At 47.1% G+C, this 23,921-nt stretch overlaps 1 protein-coding gene across 4 annotated transcripts in view; it reads left to right on the forward strand.

Moving 5' to 3' along the window:
• Nucleotides 1-15,968: 15,968 nt before the first annotated feature.
• Nucleotides 15,969-23,921, forward strand: part of FGF13 (fibroblast growth factor 13) — a 261,882-nt gene continuing 253,929 nt past the window's right edge. Inside the window, exons 1-2 of one of the 4 annotated variants that reach the window (XM_075763129.1) lie at nucleotides 15,969-16,060; nucleotides 17,526-17,677. In XM_075763129.1, coding sequence (XP_075619244.1) covers nucleotides 17,629-17,677 — 49 coding nt within the window. In that variant the 5' untranslated portion in view covers nucleotides 15,969-16,060; nucleotides 17,526-17,628. Of the gene's footprint in view, nucleotides 16,061-17,341; nucleotides 17,678-17,791; nucleotides 17,914-17,982; nucleotides 18,094-23,921 lie in introns of those variants that run through there. The other 3 variants (XM_075763132.1, XM_075763131.1, XM_075763130.1) reach the window with 3 other exon arrangements.

Raw genomic sequence — 23,921 nt, forward strand, 5'->3', positions numbered from 1 at the left:
TCATGAGCAAAACAGACCGAACTTAGAGAGGGAATTCATCTTATTTATTACTAAGCAAAACAGAGTAAAGGAATGAGAAATAAAACCAAATCTTAAAACACCTCCCCCCACCCCTCCCATCTTCCCGGGCTCAACTTCACTCCCGGCTTCAACCTCCGCCCCCCCCAGCGGCACAGGGGGACGGGGAGTGGGGGTTACGGTCAGTTCATCATGCGGTGTTTCTGCCGCTTCTTCATCCTCAGGGGGAGGACTCCTCTCATCATTCCCCTGCTCCAGCATGGAGTCCCTCTCACGGGAGACAGTCCTTCACGGCCTTCTCCAACGTGAGTCTCCTCCACGGGGTGCAGACCTTCAGGAGCAAACTGCTCCAGCGTGGGTCCCCCACGGGGTCACAAGTCCTGTCAGCAAACCTGCTCTGGCGTGGGCTCCTCTCTCCACGGATCCACAGGTCCTGCCAGGAGCTTGCTCCAGCGCGGGCTTCCCACGGGGTCACAGCCTCCTTCAGGTGTCTCCACCTGCTCCGGCGTGGGGTCCTCCACGGGCTGCAGGTGGAATCTCTACACCCCCTCATCCTCCCTCCATGGGCTGCAGGGGAACAGCCTGCTTCACCATGGTCTTCACCACGGGCTGCAGGGGGATCTTGCTCCGGCGCCTGGAGCACCTCCTCCCCCTCCTTCTTCACTGACCTTGGTGTCTGCAGATGTTCTTACATCTTCTCACTCCTCTCTCTGGCTGCAAAAGCTCTCTCTAACTGTTTTTGTCTTTCTTAAATATGTTATCACAGAGGCGCTGATTGGCTTGGCCTTGGCCAGCGGCGGGTCCGTCTTGGAGCCGGCTGGCATTGGCTCTGTCAGACACAGGGGAAGCTTCTAGCAGCTTCTCACAGAAGCCACCCCTTTAGCCCCCCCGCTACCAAAACCTTGCCACGCAAAACCAACACAAAGCCATAAAATGCTTTCTTGGTACGGCAATGCCTTATGCGGTTTACTGGATGGCTCCAGGAAGAAAGACCAGGTTGCACAATGCTTTCTTGTATTTTTTCATGTGACGTTTTGGCAATTTCCAACCTTAATTTCTTGTCGGTGGGTGCTGACTTGATGTCCTTGCTCACCTTCCTGAATTCCTAGGAGCACACTTAAAACAGCAAGTTTGGAGAGCAAATATTTCTGCTAGAAATAACTTGTGTTTTCTGGGAACCAAAGCTACCCAGATAGATAGTGTAACAGCATTTTTCAGTTCTGGGTAAGTCAGGAAAGGGAAGAGCCTGAAACCATGTACTGGGCACAGCAAGATGATAAAGAAACAGATCCTTCACTCGTGGAAGTGAACACAACAGTACTTCATTACCGGAGGTGTTGAGGAAATGAATCAGAAGTCATTAGTGAAGAACTCTCAGTTCATCCCTTCTTCAGGAAGAAGTAGCTCTTCTAGGTATTCTTAATGGAAATTGTTCTTATAACATTCCTTCAGTGTCAGGAATAGAAACTGAATTGTTTCTTGAGAAGCATTATTTTGCCCCACTAGACATCAGTAAATACAGGTGTATCTAACTTTTTGCTAAAGGAAGGGAGTTTTTAGTTGATTCAATTCCCTTTTTTCAAGTTATTGGCTGCCGCTGTTTGCTTTAATTATCTTTTAATGGAAGAACAAATATGACAATATGTTGTACTGATTAACAAGCTAAAAAGATTCTTAAACTGCTTATAGTCAAATTTGTTTAAATTTATTGGGATGAAGTCACTTGTATTGTTGATTTCAATCCGCTTTGCAATTACAGCATTCGGTGAGGCAAGCTCACTTGCGGAATAAAGCATCTGCCCCTCCCATGCACGTTACTGATGTGTTCGGCTTTTTGCTTTAACAGTGACCGCTGTGATTAGTAATCGGTACATTAACCACTCAAGGTTTTCATTTAAAACCCTGTGGCTTGTGCTGCCTGGATGCTACAGAGGAGACACGAGGACAGGTTGTGGAGTGACCGCTGGCTTCAGGCGAGCAGAGTGCCAGTGCCTGTCTGTGCAATTGCTGGGGGCAAATTTATTCCTGTGGGAGCAAATCTATTGCCCCAAGCTGGCGGGCTGCTGGGCTGTGGTGCTAGTCACTAGGTGGCAATGCGACCTGCAGGCACACAGCTGCCTGCAGAGCTGCTCTCCAGCCCCGGGGAGGCTGCTCAGAGCATCCGTACCGCCCCTCCCTCGCCCCTGGGGAGAGCGAGCTGTTTTCTGAGGACCCACAGTGGTGCTGAGCCCGAGATCTCTGCTGTAAAAGGAGGGAGGGGGTCGTGGCTGGCCATGTGAAGCTGTGCTCAGTGCCTCTGGCTCCCTCACTGATCCAGGGTCCAGCAGGAAAACAGACAAGGGGCACAAATCTGCCCCTGGTTGGGTAAGATGGCATGTGGCACATCCTCACCTCCCTGCCCCAAAGCAAAGGGTTCCTCAGGCACAAACCAAGCCTCCTTCCTCACCAGCTCAGGCCTTGTGGCCCCCTGACTTTTCCCTATGAAGGTAACGCTGTGACCTGTGGCTGTGTAGGAAATTTTGCTAAAGTTGTCTGATGACAGGCTAGCAGCATATCCCTGCATAAACTCATGGGTTTGGGAAACCAGGCTGAAAATGCTTCTCAGGAGAAGGAGGTGGTCTGACTACCTCAGGCAGTATCTCCTCCGTGCTGTAGATGAGGGAGTTAGGTGCCTGCAAAGTGTGGATTGCTGTATGTGAGCACCGCTCTGGCAGCAATTTGCGTGCTGGAGATCGTGCCTTGACAGGATGATGCTGTCATTTGCTAATAGCACCATCCAGCCTGTGCCTCACACAACAATCTGTTTACTTTAGCTTTTGTCATGAGGAGACAACAGTAAGGCGCTTGCCTGTGAACATCTGTTTGCATGAAGGTCAGCAGGGTGTAGTTTTGAAACGAGGATTGTTCCAGGACCATGTGTTTCGTTTGCAGTAATGTTATAGATGATTACTTCTCAGGAAACCTCTCATCCCATTCAGAGCAACTTTCTGCTTAGGCCAAATGTGGCAATGACATCAAGCTTCCCCTTTGACTGTTTCCCACAGTGACTAACGCATTCTTAATGCTAGTATTTGTTTTGATGAGTGTCTTCAGTTACTGGTGTCTACAAGTTTTCCTGCACCAATAGGGCAAGGGCTCTGCTCTAACTCAGGAAGAAGCAGTTCCCCAGCAGAAATTATCTGTTTCTCTCCCTTTTATACTGGATTTAAATGCGTACATCCATGTTGATGTCCTGCGATCATTAATCATAGAAACATTGGTCTGGAAGAGGCCAAGCACTGAGGGGATATGCCATGGCCATTGCCAACCCCTCTGTGCCCTCCCCTGGCCCCCTCCTCTCCCTCCCAATTTCCCATTGATGGGTTGCGATGCTGTAGGAAAGGACAGGTTGGGAATACAGCAGCAGCATCCAGGAGATGGGTGCTCAGGAGCTCTCTTCTGCCTCTGTCATTGTTCAACCTGGCCGACAGCTAAAGCGATCACACAGCCGTTTGCTCACTCCCCCTCACAATGGGATGGGGGAGACAATTAAAAGAAAAAGGTAAAACTTGTGAGTTGAGATAAAGACAGTTTAATAGGACAGAAAAGGAAGAGAAGAATAATAGTAAGAATGATGATAAAAGAATACACAAAACAAGTGATGCACAGCACAATTGGTTACCACCCTGAGCCAATGCTCAGCTAGGTCCTGAGCCGTGCCACCTCCTGGCCAACTCCCTCAGTTATATACTGAGCATGATGTCATATGGTATGGAATATCCCTTTGGCCAGTTGGGGTCTGCTGTCTCGGCTGTGTCCCCTCCCAGCTTCTTGGGCACCCCCAGCCTTCTCATTGGCAGGGCAGTGTGAGAAGCTGAAGATTCCTTCACTGCTTGGTAACAACTAAAATATCAGCGTGTTATCAACATTATTCTCACCCTAAATCCAAACCACAGCACTATACCAGCTGCTAGGAAGAAAATTAACTCTATCCCAGCTGAAACCAGGACAGCCTCCAACAGCCTTCTTGCTGGATGAGGTGGCTGCATCACTGCACCCTTCAGTGAGGGTGACAGCTCCTACCAGCTGAAACCATTTGGGACGTGGCATGGAATCTGCTTCGCTGATTATAAAAGTATCTGCTGTCTTACTATGGTGGTGACCTCAGCTCTATGTGCCAATGTACCGTGGATGTCCTGGAATACCAAGTACCATAAATAAGTAGAATTTTTGAAAGGAATTTGGAGATTTTGTAGATTTCTCAAGCTGCTTCTGGTGGAGCACTTCCTCAAATTGGTAATGAAATCAGCCATTTTGCAACACTCTCCAGTTTAACGCATACAGTCTTGTGGTGGCAGCTTTTAAAAGCTGTTTGTCTCATTAAAGTTCAGTTAACTCATTTCTGAAATTAGAAACATTTGTGATTAATGACTTGTGGTAGTTTGCTTTAAAGAAGATGCTTGCTAATCAGGTTTGGGGTTTTTTTCCAAAATCACTTCTGAGACTTGTATTATTGCCTTAGTTGTGACACAGTGACAGTGATACTTGGTACTTCAAGAAAAATGATGTAATGATGTAAATGATGTAATTCGTGCCTACAAGAACAGTGTTTGAGGAGCAACTGAAAACTACAAGGCTGTAATAACAAAACACAGGGAGAATGATTTTTGGTGAATTTTCCAGCTTTAGCACAGAAACTCTCGTTCATTTTAATGGAGATCTGCCAGGCTAAAAGGCTTAAGATCAGGACTACAAATAATAGGTCACATTCATCTTGACTTGCTTTCTGTAACCTTTGTTAGTGCCTCTGAACTGCGCTGACATGTAAATAACATAGGCGCTAACCTTTTCATCGTACACGTGCTCACAACTGGAATTGTGAGCCAGAAATAGCAGTTTCTCAAATGGTTATTTCCAGACACACACCAGTGAGGATGGCAGCGCTGGGGGTGTTATCGCTGAAAGGGCATCGGAATCGCAGCTCCCTGTGTTTGCACAGCATGGATGCTGGAGTGTGGATGCAGGGTTCAGACCATAGTGACATCTCTGCTCCTCCCTGAGCCCAAGGAGAGTGCGTAAGGGATTAATCCTGGGTTCTACAGCACCTCACACCAACTGAGATATGCTGTGACCGATTCTGATGATGTCCCCAGGTGGTCCATGCTCTATGGTTTCAGCTCTTATTCCCAGTTGAATTCAAAAGCCTGCATCCTCTGACTGGATCCTGCAGTGGTTTGGGGGGACGCTGTGAGAGCACCTTCCCGCGCAGGATTGCTGAGGCCGCAGCCTTTGGCCTGCCGAAGCCCAGGGGATCCCTCCTTGGGGCCAAAGCCCCCCAAACGCATCTCTTGGGTAAGAAGTCATGTTCATCGCACTCTCAAACCTCAGAAGTAAGCAGCCAAGTCCTGTTTACCGAATGTATTTACCTCCTGTGGCAGACAGTGATTCCTTTGTTAAAAAAAAAAGACAAAATCCCGTCAGAGCCTGGATCTCTAAGATTAGTACTTTCTAAGAGGAAAAATGTTCTATTTGCTTCCCCTCCACTCCTTTTGTGTCTCTTTTCCCCTATCTCCTGGTTTGTCGTGATTCCCTACTTTGAAGCTAGTTATATCAGACGACTGCTCTTTGTGTAATATAGTGGGATTTTTACACAATACTTAATTCGGTTATCTTTAAAATGACAGACTTGTCCCGTGCAGTCATACTCGACACCTCTCCTCTCCCTTTGAAAAAGAATCCTACGAGTGTACTAAAGTAAGAAGTGTTTCTAGAGTGACTCCATGAGTATAAATAGCTCCCAAGCAAGAGCAGCACCTGCCATCTTTGATATGTCTTGCACTTCCCACAAATCACTCGTGCACACAGGGTCTGATCACAGCTATTGTTTGTGCTAAGCTTCCTCCTACTCCTATAATCCTCCTATTTAAATGGATGGGATATTTTGCATATGGTAAGGATTTTGGGGATATAAATTGCAGCCAAGTATTTTGTGGACATGACAGGGTGTATGTGTGCATGTTCTGCCAAGGGCAGAGAAATGGAAATGTCGACAAGCGCCACACTTTAAATGGAAAGGATATGGCTCTTTCAAAAGTGCCCCGAGTCACGTACTTTGACTCTTATTGCTTCATTTAAGGAGTTGCTGTTGCTTTCCAAATATAGCAGCTCTGGGTTCGTGCACAAGTCTGGTAGGATCTGTGGCTTTTGGTGGGCTGGTGGGTGCTGGGCTATTGCTACGTTAGCCTGGAGTGGTCTTGGGCGCATCAGCCTCACCACGTCCTGCTGCCCAACGTGTGCCTGCCCAAGGGACAGCAGCGTGCTTTGTCACCAACTCAGGTGTCCCCATACCCATTACTGATGGGTCAGCAGAGTCAGGGCTTTGTGTCCCTCGAGGACTGTACCTGAGGCAGTTCAGTCCCTATCACACCTCTGCTGCTGGCGGTGCCTTTGCAAGAGGGATGGCTTCTGCCATCGGCTGCCTGCCCGTGCAGCCTCCCTCACGCCAGGGTGAGGTTTTTTCCTACTGTGCTTCCTGCAGGAGAGAGTTGAAGCAGAGCACACGCCAGTCCTTTGTGCTTCGCATCAGTGAAGGGGATGCCCCACAATTACCATTGGTTGAAGCTGGAATCAGTTCTTCATGTCCAGGGTTAGACAAGAATGAGGGAAAAAAATATAAAGCACTTTTTAAATTGAGAGCATCTGACAGCATGAGGCTGTGCAGAGGAGCTATGGCCCATGACAGCAGCACCCTGAGAAGCAGTGATCGATCGGAGTGTCCTAGGAGGAGAGTGCCTGCTGCTAATAAAGCCAGAGGTCCTGTTACCGATGGCCTCTCCGATGGTGTTACAGGGGTCTGCTGCAGAGAAAGTGCCATCAAAGAGGGGTGCACAGTAGTCATAAGCGTCAGGGCCAACACTTTCTATGCAAACCCTTACAGACAAGACTGTGCAGAGCTCTTTCCCTCAGAGCAGTTCCCCTGCACTGAGGGGATGACTTGGAAGAGCAAAGCACTGAGCAGGCAGTAGGGCAGGGGGTGGTAAGCAGCTGTATTTAATAAACCTGTGTGTCCAGAATATCCTGATTGCTCATTACAAACATCTAGTTTAATATTTTCCTTTTTTTTTTTTTTTCCCCTAAAGAAAACCCCAACAGTGCTGCCAGTTGTATTAGTTGTACAGAATAAGCTCAATCAGCTCTCCTAGCCTGGGAACTGGGTGCAACCCGTTCTCACTGAATTCTTCTCTCTACCTCATTTCTCCGGTGGAGATGTTAGTTTTTCCCATGTCGAGCCAGTAACACAAAGCAGAGAGGAGTTATACTTTTCAGTTCAGTTGCTTTTCTCTTAAATAAAATCTGCTCTTTCTGTAAGTTCCTTCTATAACGTCAGGTTTATGGGCATGAATTTTCACTTTCAAAAAATGTGACCGTATTCTCCAACCCTGAATAAAACTCCAAATAGTATTGTTCTGGTCTCTGACATTTGCTAAAGATGTTTGCTTCATTTGGCTGTAACACTATTTTTTTTTTCTTTTTAGAATATACCATCTACTTATTTTGTATCTATTTTAATCTCCTTCAGTCTTATGAAGCAAATACATGGACAAAAAAGATCTCATGGTTTTGCCATGCCTTTTAATAAAGCTTTAGATGTGTATATTTATGTATTCATGTGCTTTGCAAAACAAAAAAAAAAACCCAAACCAAAAACCAAGTTCCTACTTTAGGATCTACGAAGACTTGAGTTTAACTGTTGACATGAAATATTCAGATCATTTGGCATTTGGTTGGCAGCCTGTTCTGAGAAGCATAGATTTTATTGAACTCACTGTTTGAGCTTACCACTGCTTTTCTATTGTCGTGTTTTCCTTCAGACACAGGCAAGGTCATTCTTATATGCCGTTGCCTGTAACTGCTGAAAGAAGAGACATATGTAGGGGTTTCCCATCCCAGTTAATGTTAAGTTGTCTGCGGTACCCAACGTGGCTTAGTTTGCCCTCAAGCTTGAAATTGCACAGCACAAGCCTGCTTAAAAACTGCCCCTCCTGCGAGGCTTTTCCTGGACTTCCAACGTTTAATCAGAGCCTGACACCCTACCCTTTCCGTGGGACAATATTCTGGCAGACGAAGGCTTTTCTTCCAGTTTCTGCAAGGTGTTTAGGAGGATCTGGATAGTTCCTCCAGCTGCAAATGTGCTTGATCATTTGGGGTGGTGTCATTAGGCTGACAAGTCCAAAGCGAGGAGAAGGGCTAGGGCACGTGGAGGAGTCGGCTGGTGGGGCGGGCGCTGGAGGCACCGCTCCCCGCGGGGGCACTCGGAGGGAAGGTAATGCCGCTTGCTATTTAAATCGGCAGCAGATGTGTCGATATGCCTGTGACGTTCCTCAAGATGGCTCGGGGAGCCTGAAGTTTATAAACGATTCTTCTTCTGACTCCTGCTAATTTTAGCCTTGGAGTGTTTACAAACAGAGCAGCATTTGTCTCTGCTCGTGATCCAGAAGGATTTCAGTCCCATCCCTGTTGGCATATTCCCTAGAGAAAAAACAAAAAGGGATACAAAATAGCGATAGCTATTAAAAGATGCTGAGGGAGCATTCAGATTGGAGGCACAGAAAGCCAAATCTTGTGGCTATAAATAATACATCTGCAGATATCATAGTGTCACCAGAAAGTAGGAAGAATATACACCTAGGAATAATTTGGAGGAGAGAAATGGGGAACAGGGAGCTGAGCCTGAAAGCACCGCTTCTTAGTGGAGCTCTGAGGCAGTATCTAGCAATGGCTCAGGAAAAGGCCAAAGCAGAACGGCATGACAAGAAATAACCAAGCTGTAGCTATGTTTCACAGCTGCCACCAGCACCGAGCCTGGGTGCAGTCCTGCCTCAACCAAAACACCAAGTGTTGGTGCACACCAGTTACTGCATACGACATTCCTGATCTGAATGCACCATTTAGCTACTGTTTTGAAATGAGGCAAGAGCAAAAAGTAAAAAAAAAACAAAAAGCAATTATGTCAACACAGTTCATATGGAGCTTTTGAACAAGATTTTAAAAACACACAAACCAGTTTAAAATTCTTTCCCTTTCAGAGCCATGACCTCCAAATGCAGTTCTTTGAACAGGGAAGAGCTCCTGAAGTGTTTGTGGTTTTCTACAAAGGATGAGCTGGCAGAATCCTCCTGGGTTGGTGAGGCAGGGACCTGCACTCAATGCCTGTTTGAAGGAGAAAGGCTGTAGCTACATGCTCTGCCTTGAACAAATCCCCCAACTTACCTGAAGTCTGCTTTGTAAAAAAAAAAAATAGTCTCCAGGTCATGCAATACTTGACTTCCAGAGCTAAAGCTTTGCTTCTCCTCAAATATCAAGCCAGCTACTAGACCACTGTCACAGCCAGCCACCTTGTGCTATGGGAATTTAACAGATCATGAGGACTCAAGCAAATCTGTAAAAACAAAAGGGAAAAGTCTTTCTCTTTTCTTTGCTTGTGCTCTCCCATGGCACTGTGCATGTCATACAGATCAAAACTTGGTGGACACATGACAAATTCCAGCTGCCATCTGATTAAGACATGCGAGAGGTTTATGAGGTAGCTACAAGCTCAGCTCAGTTGGAAACGAACGGCAAGCCTTGGAGCTGCGTGGCACTGCCACAGTGCCGTGTCCAGAGGAAACAGGAGAAACAGTGTAAATTAGGTGAGCTTCATCTTCTGATCCTGGGTGAGCGCTGAACCTAGCTCACATCTTAGTGAAGGAAATGCTAGAAAAAGTCCATCAAATGCAGCTTAAAATTGCTGCAAGTTAAAGAGAACTGAGGCATCTGAGATGAACTGCATAGAGCTTTAAAGGGGAAGACAATTTCGTGCAGGAAATACTTAGTAGAGGGGGAATAGGTTCATGACAGAGGAAAGCAACTTATTTTGTGGCTATACAACTCTAGTGGTTCTTGGTGTATAAGAGCATGTTCAAAGTAACAGAAAATGTCTTGCCTTATGCAATGTAGCCTTCTTGCAACACTTAGAACTTTCTTTTAAGATGAGTTTCTTAAACTAATGTAACGTCTTTCCATTTTTCCTTTAAGGATCCACCCTGAACTTGAAGTATAACTGGTTTTTTAGATTTCTTTGAGCCCAAAAATAGGTCTGAATAATCATTACATTCCTCTCTCTCTCAGGCTTGTAAAAATCAAACACTGATTAATTTTTACCATGCGTAAGGAAAAAGGCACGAAAAAATGTTATCCTATGATATCATTGCATATGCAAGCCTGCAATAATGTTAGAGCTCTACTTGGCAAATTTCCTTTCAAATATTGCTGTACGTTCTTTTTCCTGCTGTTGCTCTATTAGCTTTCTGTGTTTGAAAGTCTGGTGTAATGCCAGGGAAGGCTCAGATCAATCACGTAATGCTCATCACATGCCTATTGTCGAGGTGGCCCAAAGTTTCTAATGTCAGGTCTCCCATTGCACAGGGACTTCACGTCCATCTGAGTTTACCTCTGGATTTCAGGCCCAGATTTGGTATCACATACATTTTGTATCCCCAGCCTCTTCTTCAAATACTGTTTTCTTGCAGCTGCACAAAGGCCGGAGTGAGATCAGCTGCCACTGCCAGTCTGCAGGTTGGCGGAGCCGAACATCAAAGCTCCTGTTCCAGCTCAACTTCAAAACCTTTCAAGTTTTAAGACTTGACCGAGTAGCAGAAAGAGTTGTAAGGGGAAGGCTGTAATGTGCAGGATGATGGGCTCTGTGAAGAAGTGCATTTTCATCTTACTTTACACAGTTAAAAGTAGCGAGTGATAGCCATAGTTTGATTTGTGCTTCTTGTTATTATGCTCATGAGAGGTGTGGGACCACCTTCGCCCTTTGACTTGTGCTATGAATAGCAGCAGAACCACTCCCAGGTCTTTCATCTTTATGCTTTCTATAACAAACCTTTCACCAGCCTTGGAGAAGGGGCCTTGGGCAGAAATCTGGTTTTTGACATCAAGGCAGCTGGTTTCAGTTAGGATACTGAACGCTTCCCCCTTCTTTTCCCACCCCGCCTGCAAAAGTTCAGTCCTCAGGTGTCTAACAAAAGCTATCGAGTAACAACTTTAAATTGATTATGTTCCCCACTCCTTCCCTGGAGAGGAAATGAACTGCCTGTCATTTTTGCAAGGTCCTAACTTCACCCGCTTTGTGTGTGTGTGTGCATTTGTGCAAACTTAAGAAGGGCTGGGTGAGGTGAAGGTAAAGAGTGTGGCTGCAGCTCTAACCGCTCGGCTGGCATCTTCGGTTTACGGCTGTTCTCACTGGTTTCTGCCTGGCAGCAATAATATGAAAAGACGTCATACAAAACATCCCATCTTTCAATTTATCTGTGAAGGCATGAATTAGAAATAAGGAATCAATTCAGGGTCACGAAGCTGAGTTTGTCTGCTTCTCAAGGCTAGCGTGCAGGTAGTGCTTCCGCAATACACCTTAAAGTACGCAGTGCTTCAGCCTCTGCTGCCAGCGCTGGCTTTACATGAAAGCGCTAGAAAGCACTCGGGGGCCCTTTATCACATTCTCCCGCTGCGACATCGCCACCTCGTATACCTGCAAACCGGTGTCCTTCATGTCTCCAGTGTTACTGGGTTTTAGTGTGCTGGTTATAAATGGTTATTGGATATATAGAGGCTCTGGTGTCAGATAGATGCTGCTGGTGCAAAGGAGATCAGATTTCTTAAACAGTTGCATTTCACCAAACCTGAGGAGAGGGGCAACCTCAAAAAAAGGCAGGCTGCCAAGCAGTCCTCTACCAGCGGTAATCTGGGTAGGATTCTGAGAGAGAAAACTTCTTTTGTAGGTCTACTCAGACTTTCCAGGCTTAATAAAAATCTATGTAAACCTTTCTGCTAAATGAAGATTTCAAGTGATAATTCATAGATTGTGTTAAATACTGTCAGTGATTCCCATAATTATATTGCATTTGCCAAGTGGCATTTGTGTAACCACTAGCATCCCTCAAACACATTTTGCCAAAATTCACTTACTTCAGAACTTCATGGTATATTTTAGGATGGTTTAGTTTCAGTAAATCCAGGACTTAAAACCAAGGTCTGCTGTTAGCCTTTAGAAGATCTGTTAGCTGAGAGCGAAGCTCTGAGATTGCATGTGAGATACAGTCTTTGTACATGACACCACTACTTTGCAGGCTTCTCTAGAGCTGTAAGAAGATTTTTGTTTTGTTTTACTTAGACACTAAAACTAATACCATATTCTGTTACAGAAATATATACCTTTGCTAAATTAGATTGATCACAGTTTACAAATGTACTGAAATGCAGAAAGAAAAGACCTTGAAGACTGGTCTATTTTAGACTTCCAATAATCTGGAAGACTTTGATCTGCAGTGCTAAAGGCCTCACATCAGGTTGGTGCTCAATCCGGCAGCCTTGATGAGGATTTGCTTTGCAGTTTGCAAAGCCTGATCAGCCAGAGGGATCATTGCATGGCGATGTGAGATGCTCCATTTCCCAGGTGCTGAGCACATTCCCCAGCCCAGAGAAGCAATCCAAAATGCCGAGGTCGCAGCACAGAATGCTTGATGTCCATTAATTTTATTTGAAATGGCTCCTAGCAAATAGGTGAGAGATTCATTATGTGAGTATGATCATTATCCCTTACCACTAGCATCTGCTTAGGGCTTCTCTGTTTATCAGACTGAATTATGTAGAGAAATTAAACTGCAGTCTCCATACTATCCATTAGCTGGAACTCTATTTGCATATAGCAGTTGGGTTTTGGCAATCAAAAAGAGGAAGATTCTGCACAGCAAGCTGTCTGCCAAAAAAAGATCCTCTGTGTAGTGCTTAAGACTGCGTAGGAATAGGAATGGTAAAAATAAGATGGGGACCAAATTAAACATCCAGTAGAGTAAGGATGTGCCTGTTAGATAATAGGCTGTGTTTTGGCTCTGTATTTAGTATTAATCTCATCTGTAAATCTTCGTGGGTTTTGTTAAAACACACAACTGGTAGTAAAGAAATTTGTCCTAGCGTTCCAATTAAAACAGCGGCAGGCCAGGCAATAAGGAGATGTGTGGTAGATTTATTTGGACTGATTTTATAGGCATCATTACAAAACAGTGGCAGCAAAACTTTAGACATGGCCATTTAATCATTGATTTATTTTATCATAATGCAATAGATACCTCTAGATGCCAGTATGAATATAAATATATAATTTGAAATGAGTAGTAAGTACTTGTATTAGTGAAACTTTATCATGTCTAGAATCTTAAATTTAAGGCCTAATCCTGCTCCACCTGAAGGCAGGGAGAATTTTCTTCAGATTTAACTGGGAACATACCAGCAACCATCATGACAAAGCTAATTTAAACTTGCTGGACTGCTTTAAAGGCATATTGTAAAATTCCCACTATATAAAAGGGCAGAATCTGGACCTTTTACAAACCACTGCCTGCAGAAAAGAGAAAATTTCAACTTGAGAATAAGCCAAAGAAAGGAAAAAGTACACTGAGGAGCAATGCCGCTACCGCATCTATGTGAGTTCCAGAATTTCTCAGGGGATATATGTCTCAACAGGTATTTTATGAGGATAGGAAAAGCATGTTCATGACTTGAGTGTGTGTTTTATGGACAAACCGTACACCTCTTGGACATTAAGCAGCAATAGTTGTGTTGTATAAAGGCACTTAGAGTTTACAATTTCAGATTGTAAATGATACCTGACTTTTCCAAGCCTGTGCCAAGTCAGAACATTCTGGGAGATGTTTCTGGGGGAATAAATACCCTCAGCAGAGGCATAGCTCCGTGCAGCACGTCCGCTCTGCCTACCCTGTTTCCAGAGAGCGACTCTGAGCTGCAAGTGTTCAGAGAGCCCAAACATGATCTGCCGCGCGTGTGTGTGTCAACTGCAAAAGCCTCATGTTTCACTTCACACTTAGAGCTTGCGAGGCCTTGCTGTGCTTGGGGCAATCGCGTTTGTCCCTCCGGGCAGGAGAGTTCAAGGAACCATAAAAGGGTATAGATGATGCTCCCCTGTTCAAGCTGCCGTGCTGGCTTGTTGCCACTCAGTTGAGATGACTCCATCACAATCTTGGGAGGAGCACGAAAGGTATGTAATTAGAGCAATTTACTGTATTTGACTTTAAATTGTGCCCTCACACTAAAGGGAGTCTTGAATTTAACACACACATACACAGCCGCTCAGGTGGATATAGCAGCTTTTGCACAGGACACATCAGACTTCTCTGTATTAAACATCACTAAATCTTCTTCCTCTGGGTATTTGATTTATCTGGAGGTGCAGAATTTTTTTCTAATTCAGAAACTCAGAGAACGCTGTCAGTGAGAGGTACAAGCTCTGTGTCAGGGCCACATATAGGTAAGTTTCTGCATAAGCCTGGTGTGTACCTCGTTGCCTATCAGTTCTGTCACCACAGCATCCGAGTGCTTCTCACCTTCCCGTATTATAGCTGTAAAGCAATGAGGTGACACTTTTCCCTGTTGTAGTTGGGAAAGTGATGTACAGGGGGATACTAGGGCTCAGATTCATGTTTAAATATTTGCAAGTTAGTTTGCAAAATTTTATTGCAAAGCCAGACCTTATGTGATTTACCCCAAATCTAGAGATGCTCACATCAAAGCAAGGAACTGATGAGGGAATCTGAAGACTTAAGTCAGCGTCCCAGCCCCAAGAATACCCTCTCCACTAGAATACTTGACCCATCAAGGTAGCTTTAAAAGTAAAGGCTGTACAAACTGTACCCAGGCTGCAATAAGCCTTCATGCAAATCCCCTTATATTTTGCATGCATAACACCGTATTTTATTACTGTTTTAACTGACACGTCTAAGCCTTGCAAACTAGTTAGGGGAAAAACTAACTCATTTCAAAACAGCAGGGTAAGCTTTCTCTGCTCACCAGCAGGTACAGTTGCTCTGCAACACGCTGAGCTGCTGCCTCCTTCCAATGTTTAGTTCGAGTGTATCATCGGCCTCATTTGGTCAATGTAATAACTACTCCTGTAAAATTTAACAGATCTCCTGGCAAAGGTGAGAACTGGTAATGTAAGGCAAGTTCACTGGCAGTACTAAGCACAGCGTTTATCAGTGGCTTCTGGTGCTGGAAAGACCTTGGACCAGAAGTGTGAATTGTCTGTAATTCTCATCAAAGTCACTGCAAGTGCCTTTGAACATCAGGGTCTAAGTTGTTATCGGACAGCTGAATCTCCTTGCTGGGGCTCGCTGGCTACTTCTGACAACACTGGCTCAGCTGAACTGCAGAATCTCTCCTTCCCCACTTCTCCACTTCCAACTCTCTGGTTTCAGTTGTTCAAGTGTGACTGGAGAGAAACAGCCAAGAGAAAGCCCAAATTTTTGATCCTCCTGGCAGGTCTCTGAAGTGTTAAAGAAAACCATCACAGAAAAGCTCAGGTGAAGCAGTCTTATATCGACAGCACCCGAAGTCCACTATCATCAGAGGGTTTACTGAATCTCCGTGAAGCAAAGCTGACTCTGCCAGGGCAATTCCTTAGTTCCAGAAACAGAGCAGAGCTTGTTCATGGTGCAGACAGATGCATGGAGGTCTGGAGGAGCTCCGCTCGAGGACTTGGGGTTCAGTTTTGTGCTTTGTGCATTTCTTAGGGGAAAGCATTGAGTAAGTGCAAGTTTTCCAAGTGGCAGCTTTGATCCTGGCTCTTCAGTTTCAGCTTGAACAGCCCTGATTTTCCTAATCACACCTGATCTGAGTGAGGTAGGACTGGGACTTCACCCCATGCTGTGGGCCAGCTGAGGCTCATTACCTGTTTACCCAGGTCATGTCCTGCCTCCTGGCAGCCCGGCCACCTCTTGGTTGGGGCAGGAGCAAGGCTGGGACCCCGCTGGGCGCGGTAAGCTGATCTGCCTTCAGCTGTCCCCGGCGCTAGGCTGGAGCAAGGAGAGGGTGAAGGGGGAGGAATTCGGCTCCGCTAAAAATAGCGGCCTCACAGCCCCGGTGGCTGCTACGTCTCAGGCCGGGCCGGAGACCCCCGGTGCGGGGGCTACATTTGCGGGCGCATTGCTTCCCCTGTCGTGGGGGCAGGGTAAGTAGAGGAGTGCCCAGAAGCCACGGGGAGAGCCGTGCCCTGGCTATATTGCCTTCCTCCGAGGAGATGCCTAGCCCTGCCTTGTTCCCTGCTGGTTTTGCAGAAGTCTATCATGTTCCCCCCTCCAAACAGGCCACTTTAGGGGGGGAGGGGTTGAGGGAGTCCGGCTGCCGCATCGAGGGCTTCCCCAGGCACTTCGCGGCTCGCCCTTCCCAGCACTTTATTTTCGGCGCTGCCGAGCAGGGCCGGGCTCCAAGGGGCACCGGCTGCATCGGGTTTCCCCCTCCCTCCCTGCGCAGCCCGCGGGGGGCAGAGGATGGGTGGCCGCGAACCGCGCTCCCTACCCCGACAGCGGCCTCGGTCGTAGGAAGTTTTGCCCCCGCCGAGGAGGACGGGGGGGTGGGGTGGGGGGGCGAGGCGCAGCCGTTTTGTTGCACAGGTGAGAGGAGCTTCGGCTGCTCTTGGGGGGTCCCTTCCTCCTCCTCGAGGGGGGTGGAGAGAGAGGCAGGGAGGGGGGGTGAGCCCCGTCCCATACGCCAGGGCAGAGCAGCAGGGCTGGGAGCGGGACGGCGCAGGCTCTGCGTGTTCCCCGGTTAAAGGGAGCCTTTTTCCCTCCGGCTTCCTCCCCCCCCAGCGTCCCCCGGCTCTTCGCACTCCCGCGACGGCAGCAACAGGCTGCCGAGCTCGGGACCAGGCGATGCTGGGGGCCGTAGCCCCGGGGCCTCCCCTTTGTGGGATGGGGGGGTGAGAGCGGCTCCCCAAGGGGAGGGCAGGCCGGGGCTGTGCCACTCTCAGCCCCGTGCTGGAGCACCGTCCCGGGGCCGGAGGGTAGCGGGGATGCGCGTTGCCCCCGTCGGTACCGCTTCATGGGGGTCCGGGCTGGGCGATGGGGAAGGGGATGCGCGGAGCCAAGGGACAGCTCTAGCTCCAGCCCTCCTTGCTGCCGGCGAGCGTAAATCTGCCGCCTCTTCTGCAGTGCCGGCGACTCGCGTCCTCCTCCTCCCATCCGCGGCTGCAGCTCTGCTCCTCCATCCCATTATTATTAGGGGAGGACGCGAGAAGAAAAAAAAAAAACAAACCCCAACACACCCAAGCAAACAACCAAAGCCCCCCCCCCTCCCCAACTCACAGTACCCCCTCCCCCCGGTCGGTGGGACTTCCAGGACCGGCTGCGCTTCCCTGGCCCTAGGGAGGGGAGGCAGAGCCGGGGAGGCGGAGGGAAGGAGGGGGCCGGGGCCAGGCAGACACAGGGAAAATCGCTTTTGTCTCCGGCACGGCGAGCGGCGCAGGGGCTCGGTGCTGCGGCTGCCGGAGCCCCCCGCTCAGCGCTCCGCTCCCGCAGGCACCGCGGCGGCGCCGCCGGGCTCCGAGGCACCGCGCCGGGGAGCGGGCAGCTCGCCGGGTCCTGAATTTCTTTTTCCCCTCCCCTTCTGTTGGTGTTATTTCTGCCTTTTCGGCGTAGAGGATCCCCCACACGCACGCACGCTGCCCCCCGCCCGAGGTTTCTTTGGGTCCAGCCGGAATCCGCGACGCTCCCGGGGATTTTCCCACCCAAGCTGGGGTCTATGAGCGGGAAGGTGATCAAGCCCAAAGAAGAGAAAGATGCTTCCAAGGGTAAGGCAGGCGCAGCCGCTCCGATAAACGGCATGTTCCCCGGCCCGACCGCGGACGGCCCGACCTTACCGGGGCGGGGGGAGGCACCGCTCCGGTGAAAGTCCGTAGCTCGGGGGATCCCCGCCCCGGGCACGGGTGGGGGAATCGGCGCCCGGCTGTGCCCGGCGTGCGGGGGGCTGCACCGGCACCCCGGCACGGTGTGTGAGGGGGCCCGGCTCAATGCGGCACCGGCGAGAGTAAGTGCCCCCCCCCCCCCCCGCCGTGGGGATCCGGCTCGGCCGCGCCGCCTCCCCTGCCGCGGGCCGGGCGGGTGCTCGGCGCTGCCGGCGGCCCCGGCCCCTGGCCCCGGCCGAGGCGTTCCGGGGCGGCGGAGCGGGGAGCCATCGCCATGGAGACGCGGAGCTGGGTCACCGCCGGTGCCGAGGGGCGGGGGTTGCATGCAGACCCCCCCCCCCCAGCTGGGGCTGGGCACGGGCGGCTGCCCCAACCCGGCTGGCCCCCCGGGACCGGCGGGGCAGTGGGGGCATGCAGGGGACGGGCTGCCCGCTCCCGGGGTGCATGCCTGCGGGGGCTACGGTGCATGCAAGGTGTCCCCCTCCGGGGGTGCATGCCTTGGGGGGGGGGGGGGCGGAGTGCCCCGCTGCGGGGTGCATGCACAGGTGGTTCTGCCCCCTTCTCTGACGGGCTCCGCATCCCCCGCGCAGCTTGCTATGCGGTGTTACCTACACTCAGGGTTGTAGGAGTACATTCGATAAGTAGCTGGTGTGTGTGCGCTGGGTATCTCTCCAGTAAGTAGTTTTTCTGTGTATTTGTAGATAAATCTGTGTATCTTAAACGCGTATCTGCGTGGTAGGCTGGTGCTGGTGGGATAACCCAGGTGCAGGGTACGCTCTCGGCCTCCCTGGAACAGGAAAAACTGCTTATTTACTAGTTTTATAAAACGTAATGGGCACCTTTCTGTCACTTTTTTAGCAGCCTGAGAGGCCAAATCAAAGCAATTAATCCTTTCTATTCTTTTTTTTTAAAAAAAACTTTCTGGTTTCTTGATTTTGAAAGTTTGTGCTTAACTGGATTTTTGAGACTTTTTTTACTGTTCTTTTCTCCCCTAACTCTGTCTTTTCAGTTCTGTTAGGTTTTATGTTCAAAACCTTAGCGTTTTCATCAGATTTTTTTTTATTATTTTTCACAACAACAAAATAAAGTTCACCATTCAGATGCATTGCAAAACCTTACGTTTTCTAAATAAATATTTTTTTGTCTTGACATTATTTTCTTTGATGTTCAGTATTTTTTTATGGTGGCCTTATTCACTAAAATGCTCTTTAAATAATTTATTGAGTAATGCAGAACAAAAGATTCCTGCCTTTCTGAGGAATTATTTTGCATGATTTAGAACTATGTTATAATCCTACACACACACACACAAAAAAAAAAGTCGTGCTTGTGCTATACTTGCTTGAAAGCTTGTTTTTTAAATCCAACTTACATACTCCATTTTGTGCTGTGATTGTAAGTTTTAATGACGTATTAACTTCATGATTTAAATTGTCTGTGTATAGGTTTTGGGAATTATGTGTATTTCAGAACCCTGGGGCAAAGGCATTTGTATCTGCTGTTAATGAGTCAGTAATGACTTAGATGGGCAAGGCTTTGATTCCTGTGGTGACAGTGTACCAGAAGGTGTATGTTCTGAGAATCCCAAGAAAAACAGTTGATGCTGATACTCTGCTTCCAGGAGAGGCTGGTACACTCTTTGAGCTCATATAAAAACTTTCTGCATTATCACAAAGTAAAGAGGCAGTTTTAGATACAGCAGGAGAAGCCGGTACATGTATGAGGTGGTTTGGTACTGCTGCAGAAAAGTGAGTGATGGTTATGGTCTGTGAAACAGGCTTTTAAAAAGGGTCCAGGTACAGTGGTAAGGAGGTAGTATTTACCAGTTAATGTATAGGCTGTATGGCATTCTTTAGCCTCTTGTGTCATAGACTAAAATAGGAGATGTTTTTTCTTCTGAACCACCTGAATTTTCTTTTGGTGACTGTGAGTAACACTGCTCTTAATGGGAATGTTTAATTTGAATCTAGCTATGGTAAGGACAGGCTGGTTTGTTTGTTTGTTTTTAATTTTTTTTTAATACAATGAAACAGTAATTTGTCTGGAAAGAGTGGGATACCATTTCCTGCATATTTCTGCAGCTATACCGTGGCACTTGGAATACTTCAGTCCTGACAGAAGCCCGTATGTTTTTGAGTTAGTTAACCACTCTTTCCAAGAACAATGTAATCAGGTTTCATATGAGAGTAGCTTATTGTGGTGATATGTTCATGTACCCCACGTTCTGTAAGACGTACGATGTAGTTTTAATACCTGCTTTAAATGCAGGTGTCCCAGGGTTATATTTGCATTATAAATGTGGAGTATTTTGTTAGCGAGAGTACTGTCAGTCTTTCTTACTCCTGAAGCTTTCTTATGCATTACAGGGTTGTGCATGAGAAGAGACTTTGCTGTAGCTTTCTACAGAACTTGGGGAGGCTCAGATTCAGCCCTAATATAAAGTAGCTGCTTTGTGTAAATTGTTGAAGGGCACTTTCTACAGCCAGATTTTGGGGTGGGTCTTTGTAGAAAAACTTGATTTATACATAACCTTGAAAGGCCATGGATTTTGGTAGGAATCAGCACATCCAGTGCAAGTAGTTACTGTCTTGCAATGGGTATTTTCAGTTAAATTACCCTCTCTTGTAAAGACTGTGGTGGTATTAGTGGAGTTGTGCAGGTGTAACGGAAGTACCAAAATCTCTTTTTAAATAAATAGGGGTTTTTTCCCCCATATTTTCTTAAGCCAAAGAGGAAAGTAACTCCTTGCTTCAGTCCTGCCTAGAAAACCCAGTGATGACTGTTTGGTCAAAATTTGGCTGCTTTTAAAACTGGCTGTGGATGTTTGAGAATTAACTATCCCAGTCTAAAAAAAGCTTATGGATTAACGTAATGAAGTCAGGGATGTGCACCTTTACTTTCTGCAAAATGCTGTATTAACTGTGATTGTATAAGATTATGGCATTGATTTTTTTTGTTTTGTTTTGTTTAACTGTGTGTCAGAGAGCTGCAGGATACTGTAAGCCCAGGTAGCCTCCAAGCTGTCTCCCAAAGGTAGCTTGGCAGTGCTGCTGCTCCAGAGTGGAGGTTGTTTGTGGTAGCAAGTGGCTTGTTTCTGAGAGCAGCCTCGTCCCAGCTGCGTTGGTGGTTTCAAGCACAGTGCAGGTTCCTACGTCTCTTCTCAGTTTGTACTCTCTGGGGTTGCCAGGAGTACGAGGATCTGGGTAACAACAGCTCAGCACCCTGCAGTGGTAGTCTGATGGTTGGTAACAGCTCTTCTTCAATGAAAGTTAGTTATGTGCTCAAGAGATACCCCTAGGTACGTTCCCACCGGCAGCAGCGCAGCTCCTACCAGTCGGGTTCTTTTCCTCATAGCTGGTGTGCAGAGAGCCGCGTGTGTGGCAGGACAGGGGACCTTCCCCAATTCCACCTCAAAAAGCTTGTGCTTTGGATTTTGAGAAGAGTATATCCAGTGTCCCCAGTGAGCCTTGGGGCTGTATCAGCACAACCTATTTTGAATGACATATTTGTTAACCTTTTATTTGGGGGAGAGGCATGGGGCAGTAGGAGAACATAGGGCATTAGAAAGTGAACCGAGACCTGCTGAATCCTTGTACTTTGGATCTGGGCCTTAAAGAGCTCGGGCTGTCTGGTGTTACAGCCAGACTCTTTCCAGAGGCTGCTTTGCAGTTTGTGTGGCTCCTCCAAGGAAAGTCAAGAGATGAAGTAGAGAATCTGAAACTAAATCCGAGGAATGGATTCATCTGAATTTGTTTTTCTTTTAACCAATTGGCTTATGTAGTGTTCCTTTCCCCATCGAGGCAGATATGGGGGGGGGGGGGGGGGGGGGTGTGTCTTTCCCTGTCACTGTCCTCTCACTGCAAGAAACTTTGATAGCTTTGCCTAGAAGTCTGATAACCTCAGCCGTAAGCAGTGAGAAAGTGCAGAGTATGTTTTCTTCTCCAGAAAGCAAAATAGGAGGAGTATTTTTGAAGCTGATAACTTCTAATCTGAGAAGAGTGCATTGAAATAGTGACAGTAACGGTAAAGACTTTGGAAGTCTAGGTACTATTCTAATTTAGTGACAGGAGAAAACAAAGCACTTAAAGAAAGCACTTGGCAGGAAAAAGAGAAGTCAGAATTTTGAGGTGTCTATTACTGCTTTTCCTGGCTTTATGGGAATATAGTATAATGCAGCTTATGATTGAAAGGTCTGTGGAAAAGCTGACAAAAATAAAGAAGCTGATCTCAACGGTTATATTTCTATAGTACTGAATCATGAGAAAGTAACTTACTTCAGGGACTGAAGAAGAACAGCGCAGAGGCAACGTGTAAGCTGACCATGTCTTGGTCTGAGTCCACTGAATCAAAATTAGCAGCAAGTGCAGACCTGTGTGAGCAGGGGGAAGGGAGCACGGTGCTAGCACCCTTATCTGCTGCTTGGCCAGCTCAGGTGGGAGGTTGGCCATTTCTTTGTCTTTTTGGCAGAAGTTTGAGTGTCAATTCTTTTGCATCCCAGACAAAAGGCCCCAGCAAAATGCACCAGCAGCCGCAGTTTGACATATGAACTGGAGTCTCCGTTTAGGCAGATGTTTGCCAGCAGTAGATTGGGTCTTATTGTGGTCAATTGGTGCTATTGACTTACACATCAGAACTTGTGTTTGTATCATAAACATTTAATGATGCTAAAGAATGAGTAGTTGAACTCAATGGTTTTGTTTTGTTCGCTCCACGTTAGAAATCTCTGTGCCTCCTGTCTGAAATCTGAGATTGCAGATCCACTTTGAATAGATGCCTGCATCACCCACTGGAAAGCGACAGCCAAAATCTGAAGCACGACCCACCCCATCTTGGATATTAATGCTGCAGGTTACAATAGATACTCAGCTCTTGGCTGAGGTCCTGATCCATTCAAAATTCCCATTGACACCAGTGGGAGTTCTCTGTGTCTGCCTGTGGCATTGCCTCTGATTAGTGGGTGGTTGTTAATGTGCCCATGCTTGGAATATTTACAGTAACTACCTCCTGTTATGACTCATTATCTGTGACTGATTTTGGTTCCAAAACTACAGTAACTCTTTATAAAAGATACATTTATAAAAGAAACATCGTTCCCTCTTAAATCCCCAAATGGTGGTCCCTGACAGCTGTTGGTAAAACACCAGCAATTAAAAAATGGAAGTGGCCTTTGAGATCAAGATGCCAGCACACTTGTGGTGATGCTCTGTAACAGTTTTCAGTATTAGCTGAAGAAATCCACAGTAAGGCAGCATTTTAGGGACACGCTCCAAACTTTGGGGTTTGTTATACTGTATGTTCTTGTATGGCTGCTGCCTATGGCAAAGAACGTGTGTTGTTCGGAAGGTAGTAAAAGATAGTCATCTTTTTTTGCTTCTAGAGGAAAACTTAATAATAGTTGCTTCTTGGCAGATGCCAAATCTCATCTTCAAAGGAAAAACTCCCAGGCAGATGAAGCCTGGGGGATGAGTAGCCCCACAGAGCATTGCAGGGGGCTGCAAAGGGGTGAGTACCAGCATCCACAGCAGATGCATAAGAATTTGTATGGCTCAGGCTTCTGGCATCTCTGCTCTGTGGCCACCCACAATATGCCGGAGACTTGTCATTAGATGTATTTGTGCCATTTACTGTGATTTCCTGCAAGGCATTGGTCTTACCCCTACGCTTTGGGAATTTTGTGCCGCAGTGTAGTCTTGGGTCAAATGAATGTTAATTTTCTTCCTCTGTTCCTCACTGTGTGTTATTGCTATAGTGTATTTAGGAAAAGAGATGGCTCCAGAGTTATACGTACCACTTCGTCAGGAGCAAAGACACGGCAAATCCTGTTCCTCAGTCTCTTCCCTGCAAGTGGTAACTCTGTGCTATTATAAAACCCTCTGTGAATCTAGATGGGCGGTGAATCCTGTATACAAACAAAACATGTCTAAGTCTGGTAGGACAAGATTCCCATCCTAGATGACATAGAGCTAAGTATTTTCAGACCAGGATCTTTGTGTTTGTGACTTCATGTACATTGGAGAGGAATTGCTCTGTTGATTACTGATGCTTTTACAGATTCAGCAGTTGCATATTTATTTTGCGGGACTGAAGCTTTCTTAGCCACTTGGATCCCTCATAGTTGAGCCTGGTTCTA

This window comes from Balearica regulorum, chromosome 11 (assembly GCF_011004875.1).
Source record: "Balearica regulorum gibbericeps isolate bBalReg1 chromosome 11, bBalReg1.pri, whole genome shotgun sequence".
NCBI classification, from domain to species: domain Eukaryota; kingdom Metazoa; phylum Chordata; class Aves; order Gruiformes; family Gruidae; genus Balearica; species Balearica regulorum.